This window comes from Phyllobates terribilis, unplaced genomic scaffold, assembly GCF_046119375.1.
Source record: "Phyllobates terribilis strain yellow unplaced genomic scaffold, ASM4611937v1 Scaffold_2__4_contigs__length_985480577, whole genome shotgun sequence".
Classification (NCBI taxonomy): Eukaryota; Metazoa; Chordata; class Amphibia; order Anura; family Dendrobatidae; genus Phyllobates; species Phyllobates terribilis.
Window position 1 is genome coordinate 114,049,488 of NW_027362762.1, and position 20,379 is coordinate 114,069,866.

Genomic DNA, 20,379 nt, shown 5'->3' on the forward strand with positions numbered 1-20,379 from the left:
AGACAAGGAGTGCAGTGCTTACAGCTTCTCTGCTACAGAGCTTGCACTCGCTGCTCTGAAGCTGAAGATTGCTGGAGCCAGCCCTCTGCGGTGCAGAGACAAAGCTTCCTCTGCTAACAACCTGAGAGAGCACATAATCCAAGAAAACATCACACATAGTCCGAACCAACCATCAATCAATCATGAATGCAGGAAGCAGGGGAGTGGGGCGCTCCTAGTCAACAAGGTGAGAGAGTCCAGACCTGGTTCAATAGGAAAAGCTATGATGTGAAATTACCTTGATTTTCCTCTAACATATCAGTGGGGGGTCCAACCCTTGGGATTCCCAGGAATTATAAGATCAGGACCTCCAGGACCCAGCTCTGAGGCTCCTTAAATGGAGAGGAGGTGCACATGCTCCTCTCCACTGAGCATCGTGTGGGCTCTCTCATCTTGTTGACCAGGAGCCCCCCACTCCTCTGCCCCCATGATTGATTGACAGTTTACACCAGCAGTCTTAATAGAACACAGCCCTGAATTATGCACTCCCTCAGACTACAGAGCCGGGGTCTTGTATCTCAAAGCCCTGATATCAGGGGTCCCAGCTGTCAGACTCCCAGAAATCAGTAAGTGATCCCATATATGATGGACAGGTAATAACTTACTATCTAACGAAAACCCCTATAAAGGAAACCTGTCACCTGAAAAAACACTTAACCTGCAGGTATGGGGTTAATCTGCAGGTTAATAGTGCTGTGAACCTGCCTGGCACCTGCACTTAGACCCCCGCTGCCGGTAGGAAATTAACTTTATTGCCCCCTGCAGCGTTCCAGGACCAGTCACAGCTCAGTGTATAGAGACTGGTGGCTGTAACCGCACCCCCATCACTGACTGACAGCCAGACCTAATGCTGAGCTGCTGTCAGTCAGTGCCAGGGGTGCCGTTACAGCCGCCGCGCTCTATACACGGAGATGTCACTGAACCTGCGTCGGCGCCGCCCTTGTGACTGAAACCGGAACGCTGCTGGGGGGCAATAATGTTCAGAGGGGGTCTAAGTGCAGGTGCCGGACAGGTTTGCAGCACTAACATGCAGATTAACCCCGTATCTGCAGGTTAATAGCGGTTTCTCAGGTGACAGGTTCCCTTTAAGATCGGCGTCTTTTAACAAAATTCTGCAATTTCTATGCGCGACAAAGATGGCGACCAACACAGCAGTCACCCAGCTTTCCTGTATACACCCCAGAGACCATGAGCAAGACTGGGAAAAGCAGAGTGACAACCACTGAGCGTGATGGGTAATGTAAAGCCGAGCTCGAGGGCTGTCAGCCATATTATATATATACACACGTGAAGGAATGGCGACACACAGTTATCTGTACTGCCCGGAGCGCAGTGTGGCTGCAGCCGCACTATATGCACCATTACCTCAGGGGAAGAGTCCAGGAAAAGGCCCCAGAGTGCCCGCACCATCCATACACAAGGCCCAGCGCATAGAACTCCATACACGGCCACCGTCGCAGGGTGACGTCATCACATACGGACGCGAGGGGTGCCGGGAAATGTAGTCCAGCAGTGGCGCAGGCGGTACCTGCTGTGTGTGACGGGTGACTGGAGGGTAGTTATGATTGCTGCACCATGGAGCAGCCCTGCAATAACCTGAAGCTTGTGGAAACTGTCCCTGCAGTAACCTGGTGTCATAATCAGAAGCTTGTGTAAACTGTGTCCCTGCACTGACAAATATATATATATATATATATGTATATCTCTATCTCTCATGTGATTATTAATATTCATCTATTGTACAGAATGTTGCACTGAATGGATGAGATTAAATACACCCAAGCTTCTTGGTACTGAAGTATTGGTACTTTAGTATGGACTAAAATATTTTTATTATTTTTTATTTATTTTTTATTTTATTCTTAACCCCTTTGCGGCCAGGTAAAGTGAGTATACAGCCTCACTGATGAAAAAAAGAAATAACATTTCAGAAACTGCCAAGTTTTTTTTTTCTTTATAAAGTTCTGATTTTTTTTTTCGAACAATAAAATAAAAAAAAAGCTATAAAAATTTTGGCTCCACTGTAATAATGCCGACCTGGAGAATCAATTTACTAGGTCATCCTTACTGGGCCGTAATAACAAAACACAAAAAGCAATGGCAGAATTTCTTTTTTTTAATTGTTTTCCAGATTTAAAATGAACACGTGTGAACATGGCTTAATGTGTTGCCAAGTTAAAGCGCTTGTCTGCTACCAGTTTTGAATGCCCCCAATATGCTGAATAAAAAAAAAAATTCTTACCTCCCAGACTAGCGCCGCTCCACCGCTCCAGGCCCTAGTGATCTGGTAACATAGTGTATAGCCATGTACACAGAGTATAAGGGCTGATGCAGGTGGCAGATTTATGCCCTATTTTTTACAGAACCCTATTGTTTTACAGGGCTACCATCGTTACACCCCTACTCTACCCCCATATACCTCTGATTTCATACTGTGACTTTTGGCAAAAATCATTGCACCAGTATGTTCAAAGGTATTCTCTAAAACAGGAGTGGGCAATTAATTTTCCCAAGGGACCACATAAAAGACCATGACTATTGTGGAGGGCCAATCCAACCGGCCGAACTTAATTCTGAACATTATTATTGTTTTATATCAATTTTTATAACTAAATCTTGAGCAGAATTAAGTCTGGTGACTCGCTGCTAGTGTAGATACATGTAAACTGTTCTTCCCTGTAGCAGCTAATAAAAAAACATATACAGATGCTTCTCACAAAATTAGAATATCATCAAAAAGTTAATTTATTTCAGTTCTTCAATACAAAAAGTGAAACTCATAATATATAGAGTCATTACAAACAGAGTGATCTATTTCAAGTGTTTATTTCTGTTAATGTTGATGATTATGGCTTACAGCCAATGAAAACACAAAAGTCATTATCTCAGTAAATTAGAATAATTAACAAAAAACATCTGCAAAGGCTTCATACGCGTTTAAAAAGGTTTCTTAGTCTGTTTCAGTAGGCTCATCATGGGGAAGACTGCTGACTTGACAGATGTCCAGAAGGCAGTCATTGACACACTCCACAAGGAGGGTAAGCCACAAAAGGTCATTGCTAAAGAAGCTGGCTGATCACAGAGTTCTGTAGCCAAGCATATTAATGGATAGTTGAGTGGAAGGAAAAAGTGTGGTCGAAAAAGGTGCACAAGCAACAGGGATAACTGCAGCCTTGAAAGGATTGTTAAGAAAAGGCCATTCAAAAATTTGGGGGAGATTCACAAGGAATGGACTGCTGCTGGAGTCATTGCTTCAAGAGCCACCACACACAGAAGTATCCAGGACATGGGCTACAAGTGTCGCATTCCTTGTGTCAAGCCACTCATGACCTATAGACAACGCCAGAAGCGTCTTACCTGGGCCAAGGAGAAAAAGACCTGGACTGTTGCTCAGTGGTCCAAGGTGTTGTTTTCAGATGAAAGTAAATTTTGCATTTCATTTGGAAATGAAGGTCCTAGAGTCTGGAGGAAGAGTGGAGAGGCCACAATCCAAGCTGCTTGAGGTCTAGTGTGAAGTTTCCACAATCAGTGATGGTTTGGGGAGCCATGTCATCTGCTGGTGTAGGTCCACTATGTTTTATCAAGACCAAAGTCAGCGCAGCCGTCTATCAGGAAATTTTACAGCACTTCATGCTTCCCTCTGCCGACAAGCTTTTTGGAGATGGAAATTTCATTCTCCAGCAGAACTTGGCACCTGTCCACACTGCCAAAAGTACGAATACCTGGTTTAAAAACAACAGCATCACTGTGCTTGATTGGCCAGTAAACTTGCCTGACCTTAACCCCATAGAGAATCTATGAGGAAGATGAGAGATACCAGACCCAACAATGCAGACGAGCTGAAGGCGGCTATCAAAGCAACCTGGGCTTCCATAACACCTCAGCAGTGCCACAGGCTGATCGCCTCCATGCCACGCCGCATTGATGCAGTAATTGATGCAAAAGGAGCCCCGACCAAATATTGAGTGCATTTACTGAACATACATTTCACTAGGCCAACATTTCGGATTTTAAAAAACATTTTTCACGCTGTTGTTATAAAGTATTATAATTTACTGAGATAATGACTTTTGTGTTTTCATTGGCTGTAAGCCATAATCATCAACATTAACAGAAATAAACACTTGAAATAGATCACTCTGTTTGTAATGACTCTATAAAATACAGTACAGACCAAAAGTTTGGACACACCTTCTCATTTAAAAATTGTTCTGTATTTTCATGACTATGAAAATTGTACATTCACTCTGAAGGCATCAAAACTATGAATTAACACATGTGGAATTATATACTTAACAAAAAAGTGTGAAACAACTGAAAATATGTCTTATATTCTAGGTTCTTCAAAGTAGCCACCTTTTGCTCTGATGACTGCTTTGCACACTCTTGGCATTCTCTTGATGAGCTTCAAGAGGTAGTCACCGCAAATGGTCTTCCAACAGTCTTGAAGGAGTTCCCAGAGATGCTTAGCACTTGTTGGCCCTTTCGCCTTCACTCTGCGGTCCAGCTCACCCCAAACCATCTCGATTGGGTTCAGGTCTGGTGACTGTGGAGGCCAGGTCATCTGGCGTAGCACTACATCACTCTCCTTCTTGGTCAAATAGCCCTTACACAGCCTGGAGGTGTGTTTGGGGTCATTGTCCTGTTGAAAAATAAATGATGGTCCAACTAAACGCAAACCGGATGGAATAGCAGTATGATATCCCCACATAGCCCCGTTACACAATATGTCCCCACAAAGCCCCCCCTACAGAGTATGATGTCCCCACAGTATGATGTCTCCACAGAACCTCCCAAGCAGTATGATATCCTCACACAGGCCCCTACACAGTATGTCCCTACAAAACCCCCCTACACAGTATGATATCCCTTCAGAGCCACCCACACAGCATGATGTCCCCAAAAAGCCCCCCTACACAATATGATGTCCCCATAGAGCAACCCACACAGTATGATATCCCACACAGTCTCCTACACAGTATGTCCCAACAAAGCCCCCCTACACAGTATGATATCCCACAAAGCGCCTTTACACAATATGTCCCCACAAAGCCCCCCTACTACACAGTATGATACCCCACACAACGCCTTTACACAATATGTCCCCACAAAGCCCCCCTACACAATATGATATCCCCACAGAGCCACCTACACAATATGTTGTCCCCACAAAGCCCCCTACACAGTATGATGTCCCCACAGAGCCACCCACAGTATGATGTCCCCGCAAAGCCCCCCTACACAGTATGATGTCCCAAACAGGCCCCTACACAGTATGTCCCCACAAATCCCCCCTACATAGTATGATGAGCCTACAGAGTCACCCACACAGTATGATGTCCCACACAAGCCCATACACAGTATGTCCCCACAAAGCATGATGTCCCCACAGAGCCCCCTATACTGGATGTCCCCAGGCAGTATAATGTCCTTCACACAGTATGTCACCACAGAGCCCTCCTCCCCCCATACATTATGATATCCCCACACTGCCCCTTTACATAGTATACTATCCCCACACATGCCCCATTCCCCTGCTGCTCCGGTCTATGCTGTGTATGGAGGCACAGCTGACCGATGCACAGTAATGAGGTCATCGCGCCTGCCGCACTCTAAGTTTAAAAAAATACAAGCATACAAGTGCACTGACTGCATTCAGCTTTTCTACTACAGCAGAGTACATCGTGGACCCATTACATGCTGACTTTCACTGCATCAGACCACCAGCAATGCACAGGGCTACTAACAGATTTTTTCTAGTAATTTTAATATTTAAAATGGAAGTGGTCACTGAGATCAAAATATAAAAATACCAGTACAGAAATTTGGCGTTTAGCCTTTGTCTTACCCTTCGTCTACCCTAGACTACAAGAGATAATGACAGTATTATTCTTTTTACTGCCTAAATGATCAAGTATTTAAGGCCTATTACCATTATAAAAACTGATGGCATAAAACCTTTAGGGTACATGCACACGATCAGTGTTCACTGCGGATTGGACGCAGCGCAAGTGTGCTGCGTGCAATCCGGGGCTGCCGGATTGCGAGTCATGGCACTGGCGGAGGTTGCTGGCGGAGCAGTCAGACTGTCCAGGCGAGTATTGACATTCCGCAGGTGACCCAGGATGGACTCCTGTTGGGACCTTTGACGGGACAGTTCATGACACAGGTCCGAGACCGAGGGAGCTTGGGTGCCACCGGGTTCCATGGCCCGAGCAAACTGTAACGGGTCTGGGAGGCGGAACCTCTGAGCTACTATACAAGGGGGCAGTCCTTGTAAGGGAGCGGGTGGCAACCAGGGAAGACGGGCAGGAGGTCACAGCAGGTGACCGGGACAGTCTCTGAGTGAACGGGCTGGAGATCACGGCAAGTGACCGGGGCAGTCTCTGGATGAACGGGCTGATGGTCACGGCAAGTGACCGGGGCAGTCTCTGAATGAACGGGCAGATGGTCACGGCAAGTGACCGGGGCAGTCTCTGGATGAACGGGCAGATGGTCACGGCAAGTGACCGGGGCAGTCTCCAGGAAGACCAACAGACAGGCGGCAGATGAGCGCTCCCAGGTGAGCGGGCAGAAGTCTCTGGACAGGCGGGTGGTCACAGCACGTGACGGCAGAGCCTCCAGGTAGGCTAGCAGACAGGCAGCAGATGAGCGCTCCCAGGTGAGCGAGCAGGAGTCATTGGACAGGCAGGTGGTCACAGCACGTGACGGCGGAGCCTCCAGGTAGACTAGCAGGCAGGTAGCAGGTGTGTGCTCCCAGGTGAGCGGGCAAGCTGGTCCTTAGACAGATTGACAGGAGTTGGAAGGCAGACCGTCGGACCTCAGGCAAGCAGGCAGGTGGCTGATGTGCGCTCCCAGGTGAGCGGGCAGGCTGGTCCTTAGACAGACTGACAGGAGTAGTAAGGCAGACCGTCGGACCTCAGACTAGCAGGCAGGTAGCAGATAATCAGGCAGGAATCTGGCAGGTAACTGGCAGGTAACTGGCAACGGGACCTGAGGGCTGAAGCAGAGTAGTGAACAGTGCAACAACATTGCTCGGGCACCTCCATTTTGGAGGAGGTGCCTTATATATGGTGAAGTCCTCCGGCCATTGGCCGGGGACTCCTTAGGACGGCGCGCGCGGCCCCTTTAAGAGGGAGGGAGAGCGCGCGCGTGCGCCCTAAGCACAGTGGCCGGGAAGGAGCGCGCGCTGCCAGCAGAGCGGGAGGAGGACGCCGGGCACGGAGCAGGGAGGTGAGGGGAACAGCGTCCCTGCCTAGCAGAGGGCAGGGACGCCGGCACTACAGTACCCCCCCCTTTAGGCCCCCCCTTTTTTAGGCCAGACAGAAATTTAGCTAGGATAAGAGGGGCATGGATGTTCTCCCGGGGCTCCCACGTTCTCTCCTCAGGACCAAACCCCCTCCAATCTACTAGAAAAAAGGTCTTTCCTCTTACCCTTTTGGTGGCAAGAATGTTCTCTACCTCAAACTCGTCCTCAGCAGAAACCGGAGCAGGAGGCGTACCTGTAGACTTGGAAAAAGAGTTAAGTACCACAGGTTTGAGGAGAGATACATGGAAGGAGTTAGGGATCCGTAAGTTGGCCGGGAGTTTTAATTTATAGGCCACCGGGTTGATCTGACTGATGACCTCCAGAGGACCGATGAACCGAGGCCCTAACTTGTAAGAAGGTATCTTGAGTCGGACATATTTAGATGAGAGCCAGACTTTATCTCCAGGACGAAATTGTGGAGGATCCAGGCGTTTTTTGTCAGCGTGTCTTTTCATCCGTTCGGACGACTGAAGGAGTGCGGATCGGGTACTCTCCCAAATGGAGGAAAATTTGCTAACGAGAGATTCCGCAGCCGGGTTGTCCACAGAGGTGGAGACAGGAAAAGGAATCCGAGGATGCTGACCGAAGACTACAAAAAACGGGGATTTGGAGGAGGATTCGCTCTCGTGATTGTTATAGGAGAACTCGGCCCATGGTAGGAGATCCACCCAGTCAGAATGATGGGCATTAACGAAGTGCCAGAGGTAACTGGTCAGGTTCTGATTGATCCGCTCCACTTGACCATTGGACTGTGGGTGGTAAGCGGAAGAGAAGTCCAGGGTGACGTCTAGCAGTTTACAAGTGGCTCTCCAGAAACGTGAGGTGAACTGTACCCCACGATCCGACACGATGTGGAGGGGCAGGCCATGAAGACGGAAGATGTGGCGGATAAAGTCTTTAGCCAGCTCGGGTGCAGACGGGAGGCCAGGCAGGGGAATAAAGTGAGCCATCTTGGAAAAGCGGTCAGCGACCACCCAGATGACCGTACAACCGGCAGAGACGGGGAGATCAGTTATGAAGTCCATAGCAATATGCTGCCAGGGGGCAGCAGGCACAGGAAGCGGAAGAAGGCGACCGGCTGGCAGGTGTCTCGGGACTTTGTTGCGGGCGCAGGACACACAGGCAGAAACAAAGTCTATTACGTCCTTGTGCAGGGTAGGCCACCAGTAGTGCCGGGCAATAAGCTGGAGGGTCTTTTTCTGACCGGCGTGGCCAGCTAGTTTAGACGAGTGACCCCAGTGTAGGATCTTCTCCCGATCAGGTACTGATACGAACGTCTTACCGGGAGGGAGACGATTTAGGCTCACGGGAGCCACCTGCATTACTCTGGCGGGATCGATGATATGTTTAGGTTCTTCCTCGAGATCGGACACCAGAAAGGATCGGGACAAGGCATCTGCTTTGACGTTTTTGTCAGCCGGGCGAAAATGAAGAACAAAATCAAAGCGAGCAAAAAACAAGGACCACCGGGCTTGGCGCGGGTTAAGTCTCTGGGCATGCTGGAGGTAAGCCAAGTTCTTGTGGTCAGTGTAAATTATTACCGGGTGAAGAGCCCCCTCGAGTAGGTAACGCCACTCCTCCAATGCCAGTTTGATGGCCAATAACTCTCGGTCTCCTATAGAATAGTTGCGCTCAGAAGAGGAGAAGAGTTTGGAGAAGAAGCCACAAGTTACCATTCTCCCGGAAGATGATTTTTGAGTAAGTACCGCTCCGGCTCCAGAGGAGGAGGCGTCAACTTCCAGGAAGAACTGCTTGTTGCCGTCCGGGCGATGCAGCACCGGGGCGGAAGAGAAGGCCTGTTTTAGGGAAAGAAAGGCCTCCTCTGCTTCGGGCGGCCACTCTTTGGGATTAGTACCCTTACGGGTGAGCGCGGAAATTGGGGCAGTCCGGGAAGAGAAGTGTGGTATGAAGAGGCGTAGTAGTTGGCGAAGCCCAGGAATCGCTGAATGGCCTTCAACCCCTCCGGTCGAGGCCATTTCTCGATGGCAGACAGTTTCTCTGGATCCATTCGTAGGCCGGTCTGAGAAATAATGTAGCCCAAAAACGGAAGAGAGGTCTGCTCAAAGAGGCACTTCTCGTATTTAGCGAAGAGGTGATTCTGCCTGAGCCTGAGCAGGACCTGACGAACGTCCCTCCGGTGAGTCTGGAGATCCGGAGAGAAGACCAAGATGTCGTCCAGGTACACCACTACGCAGGAGTAGAAAAGGTCCCGGAAGATGTCATTGACCAACTCTTGAAAGACGGCAGGAGCGTTACAGAGACCAAAGGGCATTACCAGATATTCATAGTGGCCGTCCCGGGTGTTGAATGCCGTCTTCCATTCATCCCCTTGACGGATACGAACCAGGTTGTACGCCCCACGGAGGTCCAGTTTGGTGAAGATTCTAGCCCCCCTCAGACGATCAAATAACTCCGGAATGAGCGGAAGGGGGTACTTATTCTTCACCGTGATCTGGTTAAGGCCTCTATAGTCTATACAGGGACGGAGAGAGCCGTCCTTCTTTTTGACGAAAAAGAAGCCTGCTCCCGCCGGGGAGGTAGATTTCCGGATGAATCCCCTGGCCAGATTCTCCTCAATATATTCGGACATGGACCGGGTCTCAGCAGCGGATAAAGGATAAATACGCCCACGGGGAGGAGTAGTACCAGGTAACAGGTCGATAGGGCAGTCGTATGGTCTATGAGGAGGTAGTGTCTCTGCTTCCTTTTTATTAAAGACATCAGCATAAGACCAATAAGGAATCGGAAGTCCAGGTAGATTAGCTGGGGTAGGAGAAGGACGGACGGGATGGACGGGAACCAGACAGGTCTTATGGCAGTCCTGTCCCCAGCGAAGGACTTCTCCGGTCTGCCAGTCAAGCACGGGTGCATGTCTCTGGAGCCAAGGTAGGCCTAGCAAGAGGGCGTGAGAGAGTCCAGGCAGAACATGAAAGGAGATACTCTCAAAATGCAGCATTCCCACCTGCAGAGTAATGGATTCGGTGATGAGTTGGATGGGGCGTGGTAAGAGGCCCCCATCCACGGCAGCAACAGACAAGGGTACAGCCAGAGGTTTGGTGGGGATGCGGTATTTCTCTACCAGGGACTGTGAAATAAGATTCCCGGCTGCTCCAGAGTCAAGTTGGGCAAGTACGAAATAACGGTTCTCCCCGCAGACGATTGAGACTGACAGCAGCAGAGATGGAGAGGATTTATTCTTGTCTAGGTCGACCTCTCTGAGCGAACCTAGACACAGGCGTTTCCCGACCTCTCCGGACAGGCACGGATCCGGTGCTCCTTACTGCCACAGTAGAAGCAGCTCCCCTCGGCACGGCGTAAGTCCTGACGGGTTTTGACCATCTTGGTCTGGTCGACCTGCATAGACTCAGGAGAGTGTACCTGGGTAGAGACGGAGGTAGTGACGGGTTTCTGAAAAGTAGGAGCTAGACGTGGTAACCTCCTCTCACGGGTGACCTCTTTGGCACGCTCCTGGAACCGTAGGTCAATCCGGGTGGCAAGAATTATTAGGTCATCGAGAGTGGTAGGAATGTCCCGACCGGCAAGTTCATCTTTAATACGGCCGGACAGACCCTCCCAGAAGACGGATACCAGAGCGTCGTTATCCCAGGCCAGCTCCGAGGCAAGGGTACGGAACCGTATGGCATATTGGCCCACGGTGAGACTTCCCTGACGGAGGCGTAGCAGTGATGATGCGGATGAGGTCTTCCGTCCGGGTTCGTCGAAGACTTTCCGGAAAGCCGTGAGAAAAGCAGGCAAGTTGGACACCAGGGGGTCTCCTCTCTCCCATAGAGGATTTAGCCAGGCCAGGGCCTCCCCGGTGAGATGGGACATGATGAATGCAATTTTGGCCCGGTCGGAGTTAAACTGGTAGGACAATAGTTCAAAGTGCAGGGTGCACTGATTTATGAAGCCCCGAGCCTGGGCGGAGTCGCCTCCGAAGCGAGGAGGTGCAGAAAGCCGGGGTCCGGGGTAGGATACCATGGTATTAGTGGGCAGCGGGGCTGCCGGATTGCGAGTCATGGCACTGGCGGAGGTTGCTGGCGGAGCAGTCAGAGTGTCCAGGCGAGTATTGACATTCCGCAGGTGACCCAGGATGGACTCCTGTTGGGACCTTTGACGGGACAGTTCATGACACAGGTCCGAGAGCGAGGGAGCTTGGGTGCCACCGGGTTCCATGGCCCGAGCAAACTGTAACGGGTCTGGGAGGCGGAACCTCTGAGCTACTATACAAGGGGGCAGTCCTTGTAAGGGAGCGGGTGGCAACCAGGGAAGACGGGCAGGAGGTCACAGCAGGTGACCGGGACAGTCTCTGAGTGAACGGGCTGGAGATCACGGCAAGTGACCGGGGCAGTCTCTGGATGAACGGGCTGATGGTCACGGCAAGTGACCGGGGCAGTCTCTGAATGAACGGGCAGATGGTCACGGCAAGTGACCGGGGCAGTCTCTGAATGAACGGGCAGATGGTCACGGCAAGTGACCGGGGCAGTCTCCAGGAAGACCAACAGACAGGCGGCAGATGAGCGCTCCCAGATGAGCGGGCAGAAGTCTCTGGACAGGCGGGTGGTCACAGCACGTGACGGCAGAGCCTCCAGGTAGGCTAGCAGACAGGCAGTAGATGAGCGCTCCCAGGTGAGCGAGCAGGAGTCACTGGACAGGCAGGTGGTCACAGCACGTGACGGCGGAGCCTCCAGGTAGACTAGCAGGCAGGTAGCAGGTGTGTGCTCCCAGGTGAGCGGGCAAGCTGGTCCTTAGACAGACTGACAGGAGTTGGAAGGCAGACCGTCGGACCTCAGGCAAGCAGGCAGGTGGCTGATGTGCGCTCCCAGGTGAGCGGGCAGGCTGGTCCTTAGACAGACTGACAGGAGTAGTAAGGCAGACCGTCGGACCTCAGACTAGCAGGCAGGTAGCAGATAATCAGGCAGGAATCTGGCAGGTAACTGGCAACGGGACCTGAGGGCTGAAGCAGAGTAGTGAACAGTGCAACAACATTGCTCGGGCACCTCCATTTTGGAGGAGGTGCCTTATATATGGTGAAGTCCTCCGGCCATTGGCCGGGGACTCCTTAGGACGGCGCGCGCGGCCCCTTTAAGAGGGAGGGAGAGCGCGCGCGCGCGCCCTAAGCACAGTGGCCGGGAAGGAGCGCGCGCTGCCAGCAGAGCGGGAGGAGGACGCCGGGCACGGAGCAGGGAGGTGAGGGGAACAGCGTCCCTGCCTAGCAGAGGGCAGGGACGCCGGCGCTACAGTGACGTTTAGCTTCTTCCGCCCCAACCGTTCTCCTCCCAACCTGAGTACCTAAACCCAACTGGCCAAGGTACCGTGAGTGAACAGTAGAAGTCACGGCCCTGTTCACGTATGCAGCTTCTCTGCTTTCACTGGCGTGACTTTCCTGGCTCAGCCGTCTCCCAACTACTCTCTTCCTGGCCGTTGGAGGCAGTCTCTCAAGCTTTGGATAGGAGGGTCCAGACCTCTTCTGTCGGCGGGCGACGTCGGGTTCCTCGAACTCACTCAGCACCGCAAGTAGGTTCCGACTCTCTTCAGTAGGCACAGCACTCGGGGCACATCTGTGAGGGATCTGGAGCTCATCCACCGGTGTCCAGCTGTGTCACCTCACAAGCCTCTGGCTTAGAAAAAAAGAGAGGGGTCGCTCACTGGTCTATTTGGGTGCTCTGAAGAAAAAAGTAATCTCAATTGCAAAAAGAACTTCGGCACTCCATACATGAAAATATAAGAAATATTGTATCTGGACTAATGTCACTTTGAAAAATGAAAGTTTTTTGCGCATAATTTGGCCAATTTATGTGTGCCCATCAACCACGACAAGGTCACCTTCGTATGATGGGAAACTACGCTACACTACCACTGGATATGCCACTCTTGGGCTGTAAGCCTGTATGGACAATATGTCTCTGCTTGGGCTTATAACCTACAATGTATGGGCTGGTAGAGCTAGTTAAAACCACCTGTGACTGAATGGGAGGGACACATGGTCAGAAAAAAGGCTGTCAAACTTCTAATAGTGTGAACACGTACCTGCTGCAATGCTCCAGGAGCGGGATCCCAAAAATGATTAATAGAAAAAAAGAGAGGGGTCGCTCACTGGTCTATTCGGGTGCTCTGAAGAAAAAAGTAATCTCAATTGCAAAAAGAACTTCGGCACTCCATACATGAAAATATAAGAAATATTGTATCTGGACTAATGTCACTTTGAAAAATGAAGGTTTTTTGCGCATAATTTGGCCAATTTATGTGTGCCCATCAACCACGACAAGGTCACCTTCGTATGATGGGAAACTACGCTACACTACCACTGGATATGCCACTCTTGGGCTGTAAGCCTGTATGGACAATATGTCTCTGCTTGGGCTTTTAACCTACAATGTATGGGCTGGCAGAGCTAGTTAAAACCACCTGTGACTGAATGGGAGGGACACATGGTCAGAAAAAAGGCTGTCAAACTTCTAATAGTGTGAACACGTACCTGCTGCAATGCTCCAGGAGCGGGATCCCAAAAATGATTAATAGAAAAAAAGAGAGGGGTCGCTCACTGGTCTATTCGGGTGCTCTGAAGAAAAAAGTAATCTCAATTGCAAAAAGAACTTCGGCACTCCATACATGAAAATATAAGAAATATTGTATCTGGACTAATGTCACTTTGAAAAATGAAGGTTTTTTGCGCATAATTTGGCCAATTTATGTGTGCCCATCAACCATGACAAGGTCACCTTCGTATGATGGGAATAAATTGGCCAAATTATGCGCAAAAAAACTTCATTTTTCAAAGTGACATTAGTCCAGATACAATATTTCTTATATTTTCATGTATGGAGTGCCGAAGTTCTTTTTGCAATTGAGATTACTTTTTTCTTCAGAGCACCCGAATAGACCAGTGAGCGACCCCTCTCTTTTTTTCTATTAATCATTTTTGGGATCCCGCTCCTGGAGCATTGCAGCAGGTACGTGTTCACACTATTAGAAGTTTGACAGCCTTTTTTCTGACCATGTGTCCCTCCCATTCAGTCACAGGTGGTTTTAACTAGCTCTACCAGCCCATACATTGTAGGTTAAAAGCCCAAGCAGAGACATATTGTCCATACAGGCTTACAGCCCAAGAGTGGCATATCCAGTGGTAGTGTAGCGTAGTTTCCCATCATACGAAGGTGACCTTGTCGTGGTTGATGGGCACACATAAATTGGCCAAATTATGCGCAAAAAACCTTCATTTTTCAAAGTGACATTAGTCCAGATACAATATTTCTTATATTTTCATGTATGGAGTGCCGAAGTTCTTTTTGCAATTGAGATTACTTTTTTCTTCAGAGCACCCGAATAGACCAGTGAGCGACCCCTCTCTTTTTTTCTATTAATCATTTTTGGGATCCCGCTCCTGGAGCAATGCAGCAGGTACGTGTTCACACTATTAGAAGTTTGACAGCCTTTTTTCTGACCATGTGTCCCTCCCATTCAGTCACAGGTGGTTTTAACTAGCTCTACCAGCCCATACATTGTAGGTTAAAAGCCCAAGCAGAGACATATTGTCCATACAGGCTTACAGCCCAAGAGTGGCATATCCAGTGGTAGTGTAGCGTAGTTTCCCATCATACGAAGGTGACCTTGTCGTGGTTGATGGGCACACATAAATTGGCCAAATTATGCGCAAAAAACCTTCATTTTTCAAAGTGACATTAGTCCAGATACAATATTTCTTATATTTTCATGTATGGAGTGCCGAAGTTCTTTTTGCAATTAAGCCTCTGGCTTAGGCCTGCCATGCGGGGCTTCTCAGCAAGTAGGGAGCACGTCTGCTCCTCTCTGCTGTTTGGCGCCAAAACCCCTTCAGGCTTGGCGCGCTGGCCTCTTATATCCAGGAACTCCTTCCTGGAAGTCACCTGACTGGGTCCAGCGTCTAAATCTGCTCCCCCTTCAACTTCCCTTGTACATCTTAGTTCCACTTGACTGTGCCTGTCCAGCAGATGGCAATCTCTCTCCATCTTTGAAGCATCCTGTAAGAATTCTCTTAAAGGCTCTATTGCCTCCATTACATTCCTCCCTCCTTTTTGTTCTCCAGTCCTTGGACGACTGGATTTCTTGCGGGATTGATGTCTCTTTCCAGGCAGTGCAAGTTCAGAGTTGGGCATACTCCTCCATTTTCTTTTGGATCTGAGATCAGATAAACTGCGGAGGTGACTCCGGGATATCCGACGAATCAACCACTGGGGATTGCAGGTCACTTCTTGATTCATTCTGGGTCCCACTCGGGGTTGGCATCGACAGTTCTGACGGGCCCAACTGCATTGTGGCCCATCCTTCTTCATCCCCCAAGGTTCCTGTATGTGGCACTTCAGCCAATTCGTTTGAAGGCCCAACTCCGTTATAGGCCTCTGTTTCAGAGGAGCAAGGTGGCAGCATATTGCAGTGCAACACCCTGGGTGTCGCGGCGTCATCCCCTTCGGGCTTAACCTCGTAGACTGGGTTGTCTGGGTGAATCTTCTTCACTACCCGATATGGTATCGCCTCCCAACGATGGTCCAGTTTACTCCCAAATCATTTGACCCTTACCAGCACACGGTCTCCTGGCTGGGGTTGGGGGCCGATCTGCATGCTCTACTTCCTGAAACTTCTTCGCAACCAATCTTCTCACTGTATGAAGCCGGCGCTTGTGTTCTCGAATCCAGGTGCTCGGGCTGCTATCCGGGCCGGAGTCTTCTGAGTTCAGCTCTAGTTCAGTAATTTCTCGCCCACTCCTTCCAAACAGCAACATGTAAGGGGTGTAGTCAGTAGTCGCATGAACTCGATTATTATACACCCACACCAGCTCAGACACAAATTCGGGCCATTTCATCTTTTTATCCGCTTCCAGCGTTCGCAACATTTGCAACAGGGTTCGGTTAAAGCGCTCGCATGCACCGTTCCCTTGCGGGTGGTAGGGTGTTGTTCGGGATCGGTCGATCCCATAAATACGGTATAGTTCATCCATCACTCGTCCTTGGAAGCAGGCCCCCTGGTCAGAATGTATTTGTGGCACCCCAGGGGTCTGGTTACCACAGTAATAGAAATATTATGTCTGAGAGCAGGTGGGAGGTTTCTCTGGTCAGGAGCCCTAAGCATGCAACACCGCCCGCCCAGACCTGGGAGGGGAGGAATCTGCCCTTATAAACTGGGTCTGGGGCGGGATTAGGAGAGAGAGTCCCAGACAGAGACGCAGTCTGGTCTGGAGGACAGCAGACACAGGGAAAGGAAGAACCAGGAGCTCTGTAGGAGCAGGAGCGAGTGCCAGGGGCTGGAAGCTAGATAGCTCGCCCTGGCTGGAGACACTAATACCGGACACGGAGTCCGAAGCTGTGGGGACATCCAGGTCCAGCAGCAGAATCCAACCGGCAGGGCATTCCAGGTCCTCTGGCCATAGAAGCCCGGAGGCACGGTCACAAGCAAGGGACCAGCACCGCCGTCGTGGAGCGGAGGCTAACAGAAGGCCCCAAGTCACCGGCCATACGGGTGAGCACCACACGGTATACTCAGGGACGTGGGCTACTTCTACCCACATACAGCAAGGTAGCCAGGAAAGAGTGCAGATAGACGGGGAGGCCTACAACTCCACCTGGCCAGGGGAGATCCTACTTGCTCACAGACTGACCAGGCCCCTACTGCTAACCAGTACTCCCGGGAGGGTCTACCTTATAACACCAGTAAAGACCCTGAACTGCGCTGCACGGACTCTGAGTTATTCCTGCTGCGCTCATGCACCATCACTCCCATCATCCACACTAACTGCCCTGAGGCTATACTCCTCCCGTGGGGAGTCATCCCATTCTAAGCTGCACACATAATACCAGCCTCAGCGGTCTGCCCTGCAGCGGCGGTCCCCACTGACCGCAATCCACGGGTGGCGTAGTCGAACAATTATCACAATACTAAAACTGCCACTGAATTGACCACCCTGGGCACGGACCGGGTCAGCGCCACGGAGACTACAACCCCCAGCGATCCGGCTCCGGGTATCCCCTGCACAACACAGGCCCAGGGGGTGCGTCATATTCGCTTCGGGCATCCATAAATCCGGATGAAATCCTGACAGATGGCCTTAGCTGCGGCTTCTGCTGTCTGGTCTTGGGTAGGCGTCACTAATGCGAACTTGGTGAAGAGATCAGTCATTATAAAACAGTGTTTCCGTAACCATTGTATGAAGTTCCGATCATCAGGTAGTCAATCATCAGAACTTCCAATGGTGCAGAAGTTCGGATGGTCTGAATGGGAGCTCTTTGTTCCGGGAGCTTGTTCAACTCACACTGGCGACATGTTCAGCAGACCCCTTCGACTTCTTGCCGCAGTTGAGGCGAATACACCAGCCGTTGTAACCACGGAAAGGTCTTCTCCACACCGAAGTGAGCACCTCTTCTGTGAGCTTCCTGGGCTAGCTGCGTTACCAGCGCTTCTGGAACTACTACTTGTCAGGTAACATCAAACTCTCGAGGTAGCTGGATTCTTCAGCATAGCAAGCCATCCTTCAGGAAGAGCCTCTCCCACTGGCCTAGGATTTGTAGGGTAGTTGGAAGTGAAGCGGCCCTGGCTTCCTGGTCGGGTCTTTGACCCAGGGCGACCCATTCTCTCAGCTTGGCCAGCTCTGGGTCGGATTGTTGCAGATGTATCCACTTGTCTCTTGAGTGGCCCAGAATTTGAGTGGGCCTCGGCTCCTCTCTGGTCTCCTGGTCGTCGACCATGGCAGCGGCGAACTGGCTAAAATCCGGAATCTCGTCACCTTAGGGCTCCTCATCTCTGTCCCTCTTCGGCCCGTCTGAGTGACCCGGGACAGGGCATCTGCATGAGTGTTCAGGGACTTGGACCGATAGGCAATTTTATACTGGTATTTGGACATCCTTGCGACCCACTGCTGTTCTAACGCGCCCAGCTTGGCGTTCTCCAAGTGGGACAAAGGGTTGTTATCTGTCCGCACTTGCACTTATGACCCCGACAAGTACTCAGCAAATTTCTCGGTCACGGCCCACACCAGTGCCAGTAGCTCCAGCTTGAACGAACTCCGTATCTTGGATCGACCTGCTGGCGTACGCGATCACCCACTCTTTTCCTCCTTGCACTTGAGCCAGCACTGCTCCCAGTCCATGCAAGCTTCCATCAGTGTACAACACGAAAGGCTGCAAAAAGTCAGTTTATGCCAGAATTGGGGCATCTGTTAGCGCCATTTTTAATGCTCGGAATGCCTCTTCTTGTCATGGGCCCCACTGAATGGGCTGCCGCTTGGCTCCCCCAGCCGTTCCTCTCAGCAATTCATTGAGCGGGATTGCAATCTTAGCGAAGTCTTTAATGAATCTGCGGTAGTATTCAGCGAGCCCCAGGAATGCCCTCAATTCTCTTAGATTGGCAGGTGTGGGCCACTTCTGCACGGCAGCTACTTTCTCCGCAGTGGGGTGCCCTCCCGCACTGGACACAGTGTGCCCCAGATATTCAATTTCTTGCTTGAAGAGACGACACTTACGAGGCTTAATTTTCATGTCGTGCCTCTGAAGCCATTCTAACACTTGCTCCAGTCAGCGGAGATGATCTTCAAACGTAGCGGAATAGATAATTATATCGTCCAGATATATTAAAGTGGCTTCAAAATTGAGGTCCCCCAAGCATCTCTCCATCAGTCTTTGGAAGGTTCCCGGTACATTTGTTAGCCCGAACAGCATCCGATTGAACTCAAACAAGCCCATAGTGAGGACAAAAGCTGTCTTCGGACGATCCTTCTCAGCTACTGGGACCTGCCAATAGCCACTGGCCAGGTCGAGGGAAGAGAAGAACTTGGCACTTCCTAGTGCAGATAGAGACTCTTCAATTCAGGGGAGTGGATAGGAGTCCCGCACTGTACATGCATTCAGCTTCCGATAGTCTACACAAAATCTCAGGGTACCATCCTTCTTCCGGACCAGCAAGATAGGAGCCGCCCAAGGTCTCTGACTTTCGCAGATCACACCGTTCCGCAACATGTGGGCCAACAGTTCTTTCACCTCCTGGTACATTTGAGGTGGGATCTGCCGATAACTCTCTCGAATGGAAGCAGAATTTCAGGTGGGTATTTCGTGCTGAATGTCCTGAGTGCACCCGAAATCGTCTTCATGTTGTGCAAACACTCCCTGATACCGCGGTAGAAGTTGTTCGATCTGTCTGACTTGTCCAGCAGAAAATTCAGTAAGATTAGCCTCCACTTTCTCCAAGAGATGGTGCCCAGCCAACGGTTCTCTTCAATTCTCATGGCTGTTGAGGGATACCTCCAGGGTCCATGGCTCTCCTTCCACAGGTGCCAGCCCTATAGGGTCAGCTTTGGTAAGGGCCTCTGGCATTATGCAAACTCGCGCCACCTCTTGTCGGGGCAACAACTGTAAACTCGTGCCACTTAGATTGATGCAGCGCACGGGCACTCGACCCTGCCGCACGGTGGCCAAGGTCTGAGAAACCAGGAGTCCAGAGGGCGCTTCCTCTCCCTCCATTGGTTCAATCTGAATGTCCACGCCCTCTAAGGACACATGTGCCAGTACAGGTAAAGTGAGTACAGTCTGTCCCACTGGCAGTGTCATTTTGGCTTCGAGTGGTATCGATACCTTACCAAGGTACTGAGAGGTAGCGGGCAATTTTTGAATTTGACTGACTCGCACGAGATGCTGGAATACTCTCTTGTTAGCTGGGTCATGAGTCGGGGAGGTCCAGTTGCTTTTGTTAGAGCACTCAGCCAGGAACTGTCTGACTTCCTTCAGCACATTCATGCCCAGGGTTACAATGGGCCCATCGCCTCCGGGCCCTGTGGTCAGTAGTATCCCTTTCCGACCGAGGTCCTTTCCGCATGCCCGGACAGACATCCATACTACTCCCGCTACTGGGAGAGGTAGTTGATTAGCTGCCACCAGTTTGACAGTGGGTTCCCGCCAGGAACGAGCAACTTCAGGAAAGTGACTTTGGAAATACGTCTCAGGCATAGTGGTCACCTGAGACCCAGTGTCCATTGGACAGCGGATCCGCTGCCCCTTAAATTCAGCCTAGAT

At 50.7% G+C, this 20,379-nt stretch overlaps 1 protein-coding gene across 2 annotated transcripts in view; it reads right to left on the bottom strand.

The window, feature by feature from the left end:
* Positions 1-1,541, bottom strand: part of LOC141195822 (uncharacterized) — a 46,583-nt gene extending 45,042 nt beyond the window's left edge. For both annotated transcript variants that reach the window (XM_073662514.1, XM_073662515.1), the window contains exon 1: positions 1,405-1,541. In XM_073662514.1, coding sequence (XP_073518615.1) covers positions 1,405-1,449 — 45 coding nt within the window. In that variant the 5' untranslated portion in view covers positions 1,450-1,541. The remainder of the gene's footprint in view (positions 1-1,404) is intronic.
* Positions 1,542-20,379: the final 18,838 nt, after the last annotated feature.